We start from the raw sequence: 14,798 nt of genomic DNA, 5'->3' as shown, positions 1-14,798 counted from the left end.
TGCCCTCAATAAAAAGGGATTTGCTCAAAGACTGGGCATAGCTAAGAGCAGTTCAATGCGAACCCACGAGTATCCCCGTCATACCCTCCCCAGTCAGGAACTGGTGGGACCTTCTCGCACACCCATCAAAAGTGGCATCGGGTCCTTTTTCATCCAGATACCCTCAGGTATCCTCAAATCCCAAAGGGTCTCCCCCAACCGTCCTGCTGGGCAAGGGCCCTATTTCTCTGGCAGGGGAAGGTCAACCCAAAGGCAGAACGCAACTCGCACCGGGATGTTTAGTTGTGTTATGAGCTTTTATTTAAAAAGCACATTTATACAGCAATAATTTCGCAGATACAAACTTCAATTTTGTATTCTACAAAAGTCTTTGAATATTCTTCTCTTTACAAAATGGAACATTACAAAAATACAGACAATTTAATATGTTTTTTTTTATACAAATGTCTCTAATTGTAGTTATTTTCATTAAAATATTACTACCACAGAACTACAATATTTTAGTCGACTATAAAAAAATTAATCCAATGCTTTTTTAAGCAGCAAAATGTAAATAACACAGGTCAGGACACAGTTTATAGTCATAGTGGATATATCTAAAATTGTTTCAGAAATAATATTTTACATAGTTAATTTTTAAGGTTTTATACATTATTTATATAATATTTATATATAAAAAAAAATCATAGCTTGCTATAGTTGAAATGATAGGACGGATTCTGTAAGAAGGATGTGCAAATGGCCGTTCTGCATGCTTTGCGGGATCCCTTTGCAAACGCGCTCTCTGAAAGGGCTGCAAACCAAAGAACCTGTGGTTTCCGGGCAAAAAAAATAAAATAATAATAATCACACTCGATCTAGGCACGACTGATTTACCACTGGTGTCACCGAGCAGAGCACAGGACCTGGTACCTGCTGTGGCGCACACTGGGGTGCCCAAGGGAGAAGGAGGAGGAGGAGGGAGGGGGGATGCACAAACCGACTGACACCCAGGCTGGGACGTGCCGCCCAGCAGCCCGTCCCAAAACTGCAGAATAAAAGTTTCCCCAGGACTCAGCCCCGAGGTTGTAGTGCGAACGCGTCTTCAGCAGAGTCGCCGCTCCCGTGGGCGCACAGAAAATCTGCTGCGATCTTTTTTTTTGGGGAGGGGGGGGGGAAGGGGGGGGAGGTGAGGGGTGGGGGTGGCCGGGAAGCAGAGGATGCTCTTTTCGTGAAGGGCCATTTGTGGGTGCTGAACGTGCCCGGGGGGGGGCTCAGGCAGGACAAACCCTCGGCCAGGGAGCGAGCGGAGAAGAAGAAATGTGGCTTCTCTGCGCGGCGGATGGAGTTATTCAACCTCGCTGCGCGTCTCGGGACTGCTCGTTAAAGGCGTGTAGTGTGAACAGAGACCCTTCGGAGACCTTTGACTGGGCAAGCTTCTTCTAAACTAAGTCACAGTATGGAATAGAGGAGGAAAAAAATAAACTAGTATCAAAAGGAGAAAAAAAGCAACTCTTACAAACCAATCCCAGATCTTGACTCAGTGCTGTTTCTCGTATATAGTGCTACACAATTTAGGCGTGAGTTGGTTTTTTTTCTCGCAGGCATTGGAAATCTTCATAGTAAAAAACCCTAAGATGGCCAGCTTTCCAAAAATCCCTCAGTGTTCATTAGGCTATGAACAATTTGGCGTTCACTACAACATGAACACTCAAACCAATTGCACATCCAGAACTCCGGCACCTCTCTTTGTTTGTTCGGCTTTTGTGTTTTGTTTTTTTTTCTTTCTTTCTCATTGTCGCTTTTGACTTAGTTGACCACCACCCCTTTCATCCAAATGTCGCAAGTTGAAAAGACCACAGAGTAAGACTTTACTGGTCGGGCAAGAAAGTCTCTCCCTACATTCTACTGTCTGATGAGATTTGAGAGCAGCAGGTAGTTGCTGTCAGCAGTCTTTTTTTGCAAAAAAAAAAATAATAAAAAATTAAAAATAAAATACAACACCCATCCAATTTCTCGAAGGTCTACACCATGTTGTGATGGTTATTCCGCTCAATGATGTCCACAGGTGAAAGGATCTCCTTCCGGATGGGCGGTGGAGGCAGGCAAGTCTTTATCTTGGGCTTGAAGAGATCTGAGACGTAGAACACCTGTAGGAATAAGCGGAAAAGGCAAACTTAGCCACACCGGGCAATGCTCTGTTCAAAAATGTGATTTACAGAATATACACATATCTTTAAGCTGGAAAACCAGCACTTTTTGTGCTACTGAATGCCTGCCCGTAACACTGATAGCTGTGTAATCCCAAGCGCCTGCTACCACCTTTCTGTACAATACGGAAAAAGGCTCGGACCTCACAAAACAGCGTAAAACCATTACAGAACTATTTCATTTCTCACTGCGTAATCACCGAGTCCAATATCCAAACCTCTGCCGAACAGGTTGAAAAGCCAGGAAACAGACACGCGGCCCACAGTCCAATAAAATAACAAAAGGTCTCCAAAGGGCTGGCCTGACTCACGGTGAGTGGTTTTAGGGATGGAGTCAGCACGAAACGATTCATTCAGCCGGACATCAGGTAGGCAATTAAAAGCTTTCAAATCAAAGCTGTGTTAAAAGTTATCAGGAATGAGTCAATGGCGAGTGATGCTCTCCTCATGCCCCACCAAGGCACCGGTACAGAGCCGGGATCTGGTCCTGAAGCCAAAGCCTAAGGAGAGGAGGAGCTATTCCCGACTACTTCTTCCTAAATATCCCGTGAGGTAACCCCTCTTCCGGATGTGAAAAAGCCAGCACTTAGCAATTTTGGGAGGTAGCAACACAATAAGAAACAAAGTGCTGGGAGGAAACTTCCACATCCTCCCTTGGCAGCCGCTGCACAAAGCTTATCGGTCCTCCAGGACCGGGGCACTTTCTCCCTTGCCAAACCTCAGCCCCACGCCAGGAGGGAAAAGAGTCAGACAGCATGGATCTCCTCTGGACGGAGCAAAAAGTGGCAAGGACGCATCGTTTTGTTAGCTGGCACCAAAGCCCCAAACTTCGGTCCCGCCACCAACTGCCTCCGCCAGCCCAAATTTGCCGGCTCATCTCGGGCATCCTTAAGGGTCAATAATTCGGACCGAGCTGTGGGTTTGCTGAGCCAGAGCCCCGGGAGGAGCAGCACAATTGAGTTTGCTCCCATAGTACTCGAATGCAACGTTTAAGCAACGAGATAAATCAGGGGGAAAAAAATAAGTCCAAGGTGCTCAAAGGAATACTACTAGATTAGTACATCCAGGCTGGGTCGCGCAAGGAGGGAGCAAAGGTTTTCCCCATCTGCATCTCCACATCTTCTAGCTACCCAGAGCCCTGTGCAGCAGGTCTCGTCGTCCTCGGAAACAACTTTTGCAGGTCCCTATCAGCACGGGCAGATAAGGAGCCAAGCTGAACAGACAACAAACTTGCCGTAAGTGGCAATTTACTCCTACAATAAGTGGGGACGCGGGAAGCTGAGCTGTCGTTGCTTGGCTTTTACCGCTCGGTGGAAAAGCAGGGAGGGAGCTGACGTATAAGCCAGCTCTTTTTTCGGTGTGTGTGCTGGTGTCTGGCTGCCCGGTTGTATAACAGAGCTGATAAATTTGTTTACAGGGCATCCAAGTGGCAGCATTTGTACCTTTAGTTAAATGACAGGATCCAGCTGATCCTGCCAAGGATCACAAGCTGGAGTCTGGCCTCTCGCTGCAGCATCACAGTGTAAAAGCACGTCGAACTGCTCTGGCCAAGGCCTTCTTTTGGGTCATTAATAACTGTAAAACCCCCGTTCGGCTGGCTCGGTGCATTTCAGATGCCATCTCGCTTGCTTGCCCACCTCAGAGAGCTGGATTCAATCAAAAAGATGTCCAATTTCTGCACCAAGATAGCCATGACAAATCAATTTATGCGAGGAGATTGCCGAGTGCAAGAAGCATATGGGGATTACACCGAGTCTGGTCCTTATTTTGGACAGGAATGAGTTATGGTGGAGTGTTGTCTTGGGTATTTTAGCTTTTGATGTGCTGCTCGCTGCTTTCGAGGGTTTAATTCAGAGACTGGGTAAGAGGTTTCATTTCTCTTTAAACTGTGTTTCACTAACGTGGCTGGAGGTTATATAAACACTTATAGGAATCATGAAACATGATCTTTGGGGGCTAAAACAGTGTGTTAAATCCTCCTAATGCTTGAACTGTTTAACACAAAAAAGGACTAATAAACATGCAAAGTTTTTCACTTGGATTAGCTCCATTTCCTGTAGAAGGTGCTCTCCACCCATAAAGAAAACTTGATGGCAGAAGACCGAGCGTGTATTATACAAAGTAAACCAATATCTTACATTGCCGCTTAGCAATTCCTATTCCTATTCAGTATATTGAAGAAATCTTCAATCACATAGAGAGGTTAAAATAACTCATCTAAGCTAACCAGAGCGATACCAGGAGCACATCCTTCTGACGTCTCCCCTTTTCTCTCTCCATCAGATGAGACATAAACTACACGACGCATAGCAGGCTGCCCACAACGTGCATAAAAACTATTTCCATTTAAGAAATCCTCATCGTATTTCACCCTGGATCCGAGTCCGAATGTTTCATCAGCTGGAAGCGCTTGACACTAATGTCTTCTGCTTGTTATTTCAGGCACTGAAGGACAAACGTGTGTGCTGCAGCACAACCTGGATTCAAGCTCTGGCAGCCCTCGGAGACGAAACCCACAATTGGTTTCTACTGAAAATTACAGCCTGATAACGATGGTATTTTAATGGCCCTTGACTATCATCAGAGTGGACCCTTGAAGGCTTTGCTGGGGGAAAGGGTGTCTGGGAGCACCCAGGATGGGTTGGAGGTGACCTGGAGTCTCCAGGTCTCTCCCTCTGCTTTAGAGCATCCCGTGCAAGAGAGCTGGATCCCAGAGCTGGGCAAGGACCCCCAGGACATACCAGTAATTGCTCTGATATAGCGGTAATTTAGGAAAAAGCTGCTAAACTGTACATTCAACACAAACTCCACGAGGCTCGGAGTGACCCTTCCTCTTGTCCGTCTCCCAAAAGGGAGGAAAGTCTGCCGGCTCCTCCTAGGCAATGGCTCACGCCAGCAAAGCCAGGTTCGGGAGAACAAGAACATACTGACAGTTCTTTGCAAGCTGATGAAACGGGACAAGGCTTGGGTTTAAACCCTGGCCCGAGTCCTAAGCCGCCGCCTGAGACGTCCCCAGCTGCCGAGCCATGACTGCAAAGGGTGCGAAGACAACTGCCCCCTCCGCGAGCCGGTTGGGATGAGGAGCACGGGTTGCCCCAGGCTCACGGGCAAAGCCGAGCCTGCCTGTGAAACTCCAGGCAGCTGCTTCCTATGTCGGTTTACCTCGACACAGGAAAACCAGCCCAACGCTGCCGCAGCCTCCCCTTCCCAGCACAGCTTCCAGCTGCCGGAGGGGACGGCCAGCCCTGCCATTCATCCCGGCCAAGAAGCATCCGGATGCTCGGGACGAGCATCCGGAGAACTATTGTCTTTCGGAAACCGCTGCTGGGATCCAGGGATGGATCGCCTGGTCCCTACTGCCCCTATATATTGACGTTATCCCACCTCTCAAGCAGAAAGGCACACGGAGAGATAAATACCCCCTCGTGAAACCACCTGGCGATGCGCACGCGGTGTCTCAATAAACCCAAGTGATATGAATCGAGGCACCTGGACCGAGACAAGCTGCTTCGTTGCTCCCCGTGGAGCCCAGGACCTTTTCTCCCCAGGGCTGCCATCGAGCTGCTCCAGCTGACCGCTGGGATAAGAAAAGATGACCAGGATTTGAAGAAACACCCTGACAATACTGGAACGAAGGACGCAGGACCTGTAACGCTGTTGCTGCGAACAGGCACACGTCTGTGCCCCCACGCGCTTCTCTAGTTTCCCCCCACCCCCGAATTTGCCAGCCCCGCATAGGACGTTGGCATCAGGCAACGCCAAAACCCAACAGCTACTGCTCAGAGAGTTAATAATACTTCATAAAAACTTCCCAGCAGTGACATTTGTCTTGGCTTTAGAATATTATCAGAGAGTGGAAAGTATATAAATAACCTATTTTCTCTCCTTGCAAAATATAACATTAGCAAACTTAATTCCTTTCTCTAGGGCCTGCTTCACTTTTAGATCAATTAAGAAAAACAAAACCAACAAAAAAAGAACCCAAGAAAGTGGTAAGCTGTTGAAATCTTGCTTTCAGGATTTCGGACAGACGTGCAAACAACCATAACCCCCAACCCCTTTGTTTATATGCGAGGCAGCCGACCGACCCGGTGCCCCCCACCCTGCCTACTTTAAAAATCTACATGTGTCACTTCGAGTTACAGAGCTGCGCAATCAGGTCACTCTTTGGAAAGCAAATTGCATGAGAACAAGCCCAGCAGCCGAAGACGAGCGGGCACAGCTTTTGTTCGCCGTTTTCTCACGAGGCCTTTCGCCACATTAAAAACCCACCACCAAACGAGGCAGCCTGCCTCCCCTCGCTGGGCAGACACCAGCTCCCGCTCCCGGGAGATGGCTTTTGGCTGGATTGTGCAGGGAAGAGCCGTAATCCCAACCATCCCAGACTCCCCGCTTGGGTCCTGGTGGAAAGCCTTGCAAAACAAGCTGGTGCTTGTTACCGAGAGCAGCTGGAGAAGCAAACGCTGCTGGTCGAGAGGGAAATACCCTCCCTTGTCCGAACGCCTCTGCAGCACCCCGAGCTGCCTGGGAGAAGGGACCCTTTGCCCGGGAGCCTCCAGGAGCAAAAGGCTGATGGGCGAAAAAACCTGAAGTATATCATTTTTTTGCGGAATATGCAGTTCGTTTGAGGGACGTGGCCGCTATTCCCCCAGGGCCCCCACACAGCATCCCCACTGCTGGTTTTTTGGGTTTTTTGCCCGGTTTGCCATACTCACCACGCAGTAAGCCACCAGGGCTCCCTGTGCAAAGCCCGCCAGCACGTCGGTGGGGTGATGCTTGTGGTCCGACACACGGGACAGGCCGGTGTAAAATGCCATCATGATGAGGGTGAACTGGAGGAGGGGACGGAGCAGGCGGGCTCCCTTCCACGTGAATCTGGCCTGCAGATAAAACTGCCGGGGAAGAGAGGAAAACAAAAAAAAAGGTTCCATTAATTTGAGGGTAGCAAAGGAGAGGCTGCGCCCAAAATGCGCACGCAGGGCAGCGACCGCTCTGTGGGGCCGGCTGTGGGGCACCCACACCCCCGTGGCTCAAGGAAGGGGCGAGTTGTCAAAGAAGGATTTTTTTTTGCAAATGTGTGGCCTCCGTCATGCAGGGGGGGAGAATTTTAACCCATGGAGGGGATGAGGGCAGAGGCGGATGGCTACAGCCCTTCCTCGGTAAGCCAGGGTCAGGGGTTTGGGACCCCCCGCATCCTGGCTCACGCCGTGGCCCCACTTCAGCCTCCACACAACATTGCGTCGGGCCGAGCGAGGAAATTCCTCCCCACCACTATTTAGTGTGTGACAAGGGCAAGGTCCCAAATTTGGGGCATGCAGGACCCACGGTATCTCTCAAGAGGGAAAAAACGGAATCAACCCAGCATGCCGCACCTCCAGAGCCAGCCCCAAGAATTTCCAGCCGCAGCCACTGACGATGCGGATGCAAAATGCAATCCTCTAACGTTGCCATCATCCTTCCCAGCCCGAGCCCCAGGGTTTGCAGGGACGTAGGGAGCAACCATCCCACCGCATGGCACGGGAAGTCACTCCTACCCAGCCAGGGAAAAGCAAGGTCCTGGCTTGACCCAAAAAACCCCAAAGCTGACGTGACGTCAAATGGACATTGTCCCCTGCCCCTCCGTGACTATCTCGGGCCCTTTTCCGTTTCGGCCGGCGGGCACGGCCGGTTCCTGTGGGAACCGGGAAGCCGGGCGGGAAGAGAGGTCAGGAAAAACGGCAACGCGCTGCCCACGGATGAGCGGGGCTGGGCGCAGCGGGGAGGAAGGCTGCGGGAAGGGAGGGACGCCGCAGCAACCTTCGGGCTCGGGGAGCGGAGAGGCGTTTGACAGCTCAAAGAGTGTAAAAAGCGCCCGGCAAACGCTGCTCAGCTCCTGCAGTTCAGGCCCACTGCCCGTGGGCAGGTACGTTCTGCCTCGTCCTAAAGGAAACACTGGAAGTCGGACCCTGTGTGCTTCGTGGGACTCCGCAACATCAGAGGGCTGGAAAGGGGTTTAATTCCCATTTACGATCCCTTTTACACAGCCAGAGCAGTTTACACTGCCTTGATACAAAAGGGAATGAAGCTCTCACTGGGTTCCCTGAAACTGCAAATAACTTAATGACACCATTTACCTATAAAAACAGAATTCTTTGGAAAGCTGATAAGAGGGAAGCATCATTTTGGCCAATTTATAATGTTTGGCTGTTGCATAAACATTATATTTACCCTTTTTTGGAAAGAACACACTGGGCTCTTTAGAGGAAATGAAACAACATGTCATTTGAATGGAGCAGATGCTCCAAATTATCCAAATTGTTAGCCAATTAACATGGAAGAGAGCAGTACCAAAACAGCTCGGTGCTGGCTAATGCACGTTACAATTCTGGGGAATGTATCTGCAAACCAGCCCAAGTCTGGGAACGGAGCCACGTCACCAGGGCACACCCCCCGCACCGTGTAAATTTGCACATGCGATGCTACGGGACGAGTTACAGCTCTCTAGATCCCCACAGCAAACCCATGCTGATGTAGCCCAGCGAATGGACCACTTGGCCAGTTCTCTAGTCTGTGATGATGATTTCTATGCTCACCAGAAAGAGGAGTCAACAATCAATGTATCAAAATTAGGAGGCACGTTCTGCCCAGAAAGATTAAAAAAAAAAAAAAACCCCAAACAACCAAAACCCATCACCAACGAGGAGGTGCTTTTCCTCCAGGTAAAACGCAGCCACCGCTGAGCTGGAAAGCTGGAGCTGTAAAATAGCACAACCCCATCCTGCACAGTCACTTGCAGTGATTTAACAGCAGGCGCTTCATCCCGCAAGCAAACATCTACGCGGTTCATTAGCAGGGAACTGCATTTTTAGTTCGCAATGCTTATTAGGCTGGCCGAATTTTCAGTGCCACGGTATTTGCGCACCCAGTCATCTGCCACTGAGAATAAACCGTGCAGGCAGGATACTCCTAGGAAGTATTCAGGGAAGGTGGTGACAGAGAGACCTGGGGGCCCTGAGATCTTTAAATACAACTTCTCAGTGTAGAGACAATATCTCTTGAAAAAAGAGCATTTGTGGAGAGTAGCATTTTTAAAGCATGCAAAAGATCTAACAATATGCTTCTGTTGCCATGGTTTAGGCTCAGCATTGTTTTCACATTCAAGAGTCTCAGCCCAGGTGCCGGTGCAAAGCTTAGGTTCTGGTATGTTGTTGCAGAGCGAAATTAGCTCCAAGTATTATACCTTAGAAACTATTACTCTTAGTTCTACCAGGAAAACTTGAAACCTAACATCTTACTTTAGTCTTGAGGCTCGTTCACATCAAACCCCTCAAGAAAGAATTTTGCTGCTGGACAATCTGACATTTGTCCCTTTTGCACAGCTTTGACATCCCTTCAAATCATTCCACCCCACAGGCTTGGACTAAATAGGTCATCTACAGGTGAGGATGCAAAGTATCAATTAAAAATTAGCAATAATTAGCAATAAAAAGGTAACACTGAGTTTGAACACACAATAAAGCAGACGCTTCTGGGGCTAAAGCGATTAAAAAATACACTTGTTTGTATACTGACCCACTCCTTCGAAAGCACAGCTCTGAACTGTGTGCCTAACACACACACTTTAGCCCTGGAAAAGGTGTGCAAAGGCAGTGGGGCACCGTATGAGGTGTGCTAGGTGCCACCTGAGTCCCCAGCACCCAACTCACACCCACACCTGCACATCTTGGAGGAACAAAACCCACCCAAATAGATGTATCTCAAACACTGCACTATCAGTGTGAGGATCTTGACTGAGCTCCTTTTACTGCCGCAATAAAAGCCTTGGGAAAATTGCTCTTTAGTTCCCCATTCATAAAGTAAAAAAAAAAAAAAAAAAAAAAAAAAAAGGTAACAGCACATTTCATGTTCCACAGACATATTATGAGCACGCAGTACATCGAAAACTGGGGTCAAACACCATGGTGCTGAGGATCCCCTAAGTACTTTAGAGGCAAGCTTCAGGGTTCTCCAAACTTTGTCCCTGCCCTCAGTATGAAAGAAAAACCTAGTTAATAAGAGGAGGTCAAAAAGTGGGAGGGGAGCTCGGGGGCTGAAAGGATCAGAATTTCCCTAAACCAGGAATTAGTGCTATTACCAAGAAATGGGAAGTTCCTGGCAATTTATCTGAAAATCTGCTTTTGAAGGTTTTTTTGGAAACCTGGGAGCAAATCTGAAGTACTGCCTGCTAAGGACTACCAGATTTGGATGGGAATGTGGGGCTGGATGGAGCCCTTCCTGGGAAGGGATGGAGGAGCAAGACCACAGCCGGAGTTATTTCCACCACAGAGCATCACAGGGCAGCGAAAGTCAGGAGAAGCATCAACAGAAGCAAGGGTGGATGGAATGAAATGGGATCACGCAGAGCAGGAGTTATTTGGAGTTCCCATCCACTGTCTCCTGGCAAAGACCGAGTTACCACAAAGCAGATGGCTTGAAGGACATCCCATCGCTCTTCTTCTGCCAGGGGACTTCCACAGTGTTGGTGGGGACAGCCCGTGGCCACACACAATCCCTGAGCAAACCCATCAAGGAGGAGCTGGCAGGGGACACGGGCTGAAAGCGTCACCTCCAGCCTCCCGGGGCTTTCTGCCGCCCAGAAATCCCGTCCCCTTCACACTCTCCCCACCGCAAGGCTGAACTCCATCGACCACGTCCCTTAGTCACAGCTAAGGTTTCCTTCTGGGAAACGGCTAGTCTTGTTTCTGACTGTCTGACCTGAAGTCACCTCCATCTCCAGCCCATTTGCAAGCGGTACCCAAAGCAGTGCGGGGCCAAAAGCCCTCAAATCCAAACTTACTCCGGCATAACGTGCTTCCCCGGCTGGGCAAAGCCAGCTGGAGGAAGGGGAACTGCAGAATTCAGCTTTTAGCACCAAGATGGCCAGGGGACAAGGACAGGAGAAGGGCAAAGACCTCCCAGCGCCAAAGGGATAGTTGTTTGCCTCTTCCCTGCCTTTGCTGAGCGTACGGCATCCTCCCACGCCATCGGGAACATCCCCATCAGCTCAGCAACACAGTTCACACCTCGGCCCTGGCCTCTGACGCGATTCCAGTTTAGTCATTTACTTAGGTGACCGCTAAACTTGACTCCAAGTCCACAACCACCACGGAGTTTCCTTCGCAGGGGCACGTCATCACTCAGCAGCACGAGGACACTGGGACCTTCACCCTTCAGCAAGAAACCCCAGTGAGAAGCTTCACACTCCCCCTGATACACAAAACCAGCATCATCTCTAATTTTTTATATAAATCAGCAGAACACACTAAAACCCACTACGATCTGAAGTCTTCTCTGTGTGGTTTCAGGCGACTTCGTACCGTAAAACAACCAAAACCATCAGCATTACGGTCTCACGTGCTTGGGGGGAGCGGGAAGCTCCCATCGCTCTCTACAAAGACTCCCCATGTCCAGTGAAACAAAACTGGAGAGGTGTGGGTCAGGTCCAGAGGGCTGCGTGGAATGAGCTGTTACATACCTCATCTTTCCTCAGCCTGCTATAAATACATATTATGGGCTCACTCAGCCAAGGAGTAACAAAGCAAGGAAAATTAAGACAAAGACGATTACCCAAGCGCAATTTCCCCTCTTAAATTTTTTATACAAAGGCCTGATGTCGATTGGGTTTTCTTGGTGACAAGAAGGCTGCGATAAACTTCGCCCTGAAATCTCCATGTTTGGAACTAAATCCCAGGAGATTTTACTGTATCACAAGCGCCTTTCCCTGGGACTTTTCCCCCAAAGCCCTCTGGGGCTTGGCATCTATCCGCCTTTTCCTATTGGTATCCCTGATGGATACCGCAGGGCACTGCTGTTGTGCCAGGCGATCAGCAAGCTGTGGTCACCCATCCACCGGCCACCAAATACCCGGGCAGATCCAGTCCCATGGCGCAGGCAAAGCCCCGTGGGATGCGTGGGAATCCAGGTATCTTTTAATAGACCAACTAAAGCTTTCTGGCACCCGTCTCCATCAGGTGAGGCAAACTTGAAAACATTGTAATTCAGAATGGGCTCTAAGAGCGAAGCCAGGGAACGCCAGGAAAGACGGGAAGTGACTTATCCTTGAAATATGAAGTATTGTTCAGTAGGGAACGCTCTCGGGACGCGGCTGACCAGCCAAGGCTCCGCAGCACGTGCTCAGCCCCCCCAAATACCGCCACTCTGCAAAGGCTCCCAGCAAACTCCTGGTACCCAAAGCTACCGGCAGCAACTTGCTTCCCAGGAGCCGGACAATAACTGTTTTGTTTTGGTTGAGATGATCCCCTGGTCAAATCCATCAAACCCATCTCCTGCAGGCGCTGGTATGGTGGATGCCATGTTTCTAACCAGGTTTTCGAAACCCCACTCATTCACTGAGCTGGGTTTATTTTATATTAAATAAAAATACCTCTAGTTTATTATAACCTTTTTTTTTTTTTTTTTTAATTATTTTTGGATATTATCAACCTCTCCAACATGACAGATTTTCTGCCTCCCTTTTCCTATGAGGTTTCTCGCTCAGGCTCTGGCAGTGGCCAGGAAGCTGGAGTGACAGAGAGCAGAGTGCTGCTAGACAAGTTCGAATCACAGAATCATTTTGGTTGGAAAAGACCCTTAAGATCATCGTTTCCTCACCTCTGTAGGCACCACATCACACTGTCTTGTCTCAATTTCTTTTTTGACCCCTCAATTTATGGCCGAACACTTGGCGTAATTTTTCCCCTGACTTTTTAAGGCACAAGGCAACCGAACAGCTGGTCAGACAGACCCTGCTACAGACGTTATCCCAATTTTGGGACAAGGGAAAAAATAAAATCATTCTTAAGGGACTGGGCATCAAAACTGCTCCGCGGAGACAGGTAAGTGGAGCAGCCTGTTGTCCCGGATCAGGGGGGACAGGGGCAGAGGCTGCTGAGCACTGATAGCTCGACTGCTCCCATATGGGGACAGGGAAGGGCAGCAAAGAGAGATCGGAGGCAGTTTTTGGCTCCGAAGCGTTACGCAGGAGCTCAATGCCACTTTTGAAGCCTGCTGCTAAGTTACAAAGAAAATGAGGCAGCAGGCATCGGTTCAAAGCAGTGCTGGAAAATAAGCCACGCAGGTTTTCCATGCATCCCTGTGGGAATGTTGCATGCACACCACAGTTTTGGGGTCTCCAGTGCACCCCCTGCCACCAGCATTCCCGTTTGGTTTTTGCCTGCTCTGTAACTGCTGGATTTTCAGAAAAACATAGAAAAAAAAAATCCCAAAGGATGCTGCAGGGCATGATCCTGTGCAAAAGGTAAAGCATCGGGCTTGGCTTCCAAAAAGGCCTCGGAGCAGCACCTCCTAAAAAAAAATAAATAAATACCTGAAAGGACAACCTGAATCTTGCTGAGTATTTGGAGAGAAAAAAAAATCGCTGACTTAATAGGGACTGGCAGTCCTCGCTGTTTCCAGATGCCAGGCTCAAAAGCATCTCAGGGCTGATTTATCTGACTGCCCGCAGATCTCCTCGGAAATAAATAAATGCCAGCGTGAACGATGGTTTCCAAACTCAGCTCGGAAAGTTTTGCAGCGGCAGCGGCAGAGGGCTGAGCCTCCTGCAAAGCACTGCTGGGGCGGCTCTGCATTGTAACACAGCTGGGAGGAAATGGCCAAAGAGGTTACTGAAAAAATTCAGAAGTTTTCCAAGAACAAAAAGAAAAAAAAAAAAAAAAAAACAAGGGGAGGGGGGAAAATGAGGAAAGATTTTAATATGCCACCCCCAACAGCCTGGAAAGCTTAGTAATTAAATTACAGAAATTGCTCACAGGGAGGGGGGCTCCAGGGTGGAAGAGGCAGGAGGGAGCAGCGGTCACTTATCTTTTCAGAGGGTAAAGTAAAGGGATGGGGAGGAAACACTGCTCATAGATCAATGCTCGTCTTTAATGTTTTTATCAGTGCCGTGCTGTTTCTTTACTTGCTAGTCTGAGCTTACAGAAGATGGGGAAGGCACAAATCTTGAAAGGAATCCTGAAACCTTTTTCCTGATTTTTTTTTGAAAAATAAATAATTTAAAAAAACCCAAACAACAAAAAACCAAAAAACCCAAAACCCAAATCACTACCCAGACCCCCCCCGCCCCCAAAACGCCGCGTGCGGGTCCAGCCCCGTCAGGAAGCACCTTGGCAGCCGCCCCAGCCCCAGCCCCGGCGCAGGAAGGGTAGAGCCATTTCTCACTGACAAAGAAAAACAAGTCCCAGCCCTCCGCTCCGGATCCAGGCGGGCAGAGGCTGCTCCACCTGCTCTGCTGGCACATTTGGGAACCAGCCTTTACCCCGACAGAGCCGCGAAGGCACGTCTTTCCCCTCCATCCATGCAACATTTTGGCTCGCCCCAAACGCTCCCCGGTGGAAACCACAACGTGGGGGCAAACAAAATTGCACAGGTCGTCCGCAGGTTTAGTAGGATTCAGATTTAATTGCGGGCTTGGCTACATCCCAAGGCTGCACTGCTCAGCTATCACCCCAGGAGTCCAGCCCAAATACCACCACAGGGGCTGCGAGTGGATCTTTTCCCCCACCGGCTTGTTCAGGCTCTGTTTTTAAAGCCGACCCTCTACCTCCAACGCTCATCGTGCCGTTATTGCCACCG

General features: G+C 49.3%; 1 protein-coding gene across 1 annotated transcript in view; it reads right to left on the bottom strand.

Annotated features, from left to right (window-relative positions):
• Positions 1-277: 277 nt before the first annotated feature.
• The window catches only part of PLPP3 (phospholipid phosphatase 3), a 45,576-nt gene continuing 31,055 nt past the window's right edge, over positions 278-14,798 (bottom strand). The window contains exons 5-6 of the mRNA XM_049809459.1: positions 6,905-7,081; positions 278-2,129 (exon numbers count right to left, since the gene is read on the bottom strand). Coding sequence (XP_049665416.1) covers positions 2,004-2,129; positions 6,905-7,081 — 303 coding nt within the window. The 3' untranslated portion in view covers positions 278-2,003. The remainder of the gene's footprint in view (positions 2,130-6,904; positions 7,082-14,798) is intronic.

The sequence above is a fragment of the Accipiter gentilis genome, chromosome 8 (assembly GCF_929443795.1).
Source record: "Accipiter gentilis chromosome 8, bAccGen1.1, whole genome shotgun sequence".
NCBI lineage: Eukaryota > Metazoa > Chordata > Aves > Accipitriformes > Accipitridae > Astur > Astur gentilis.
The sequence above is the reverse complement of the archived record's forward strand: the minus strand, read 5'-3'. Positions and strand labels throughout refer to the sequence as shown.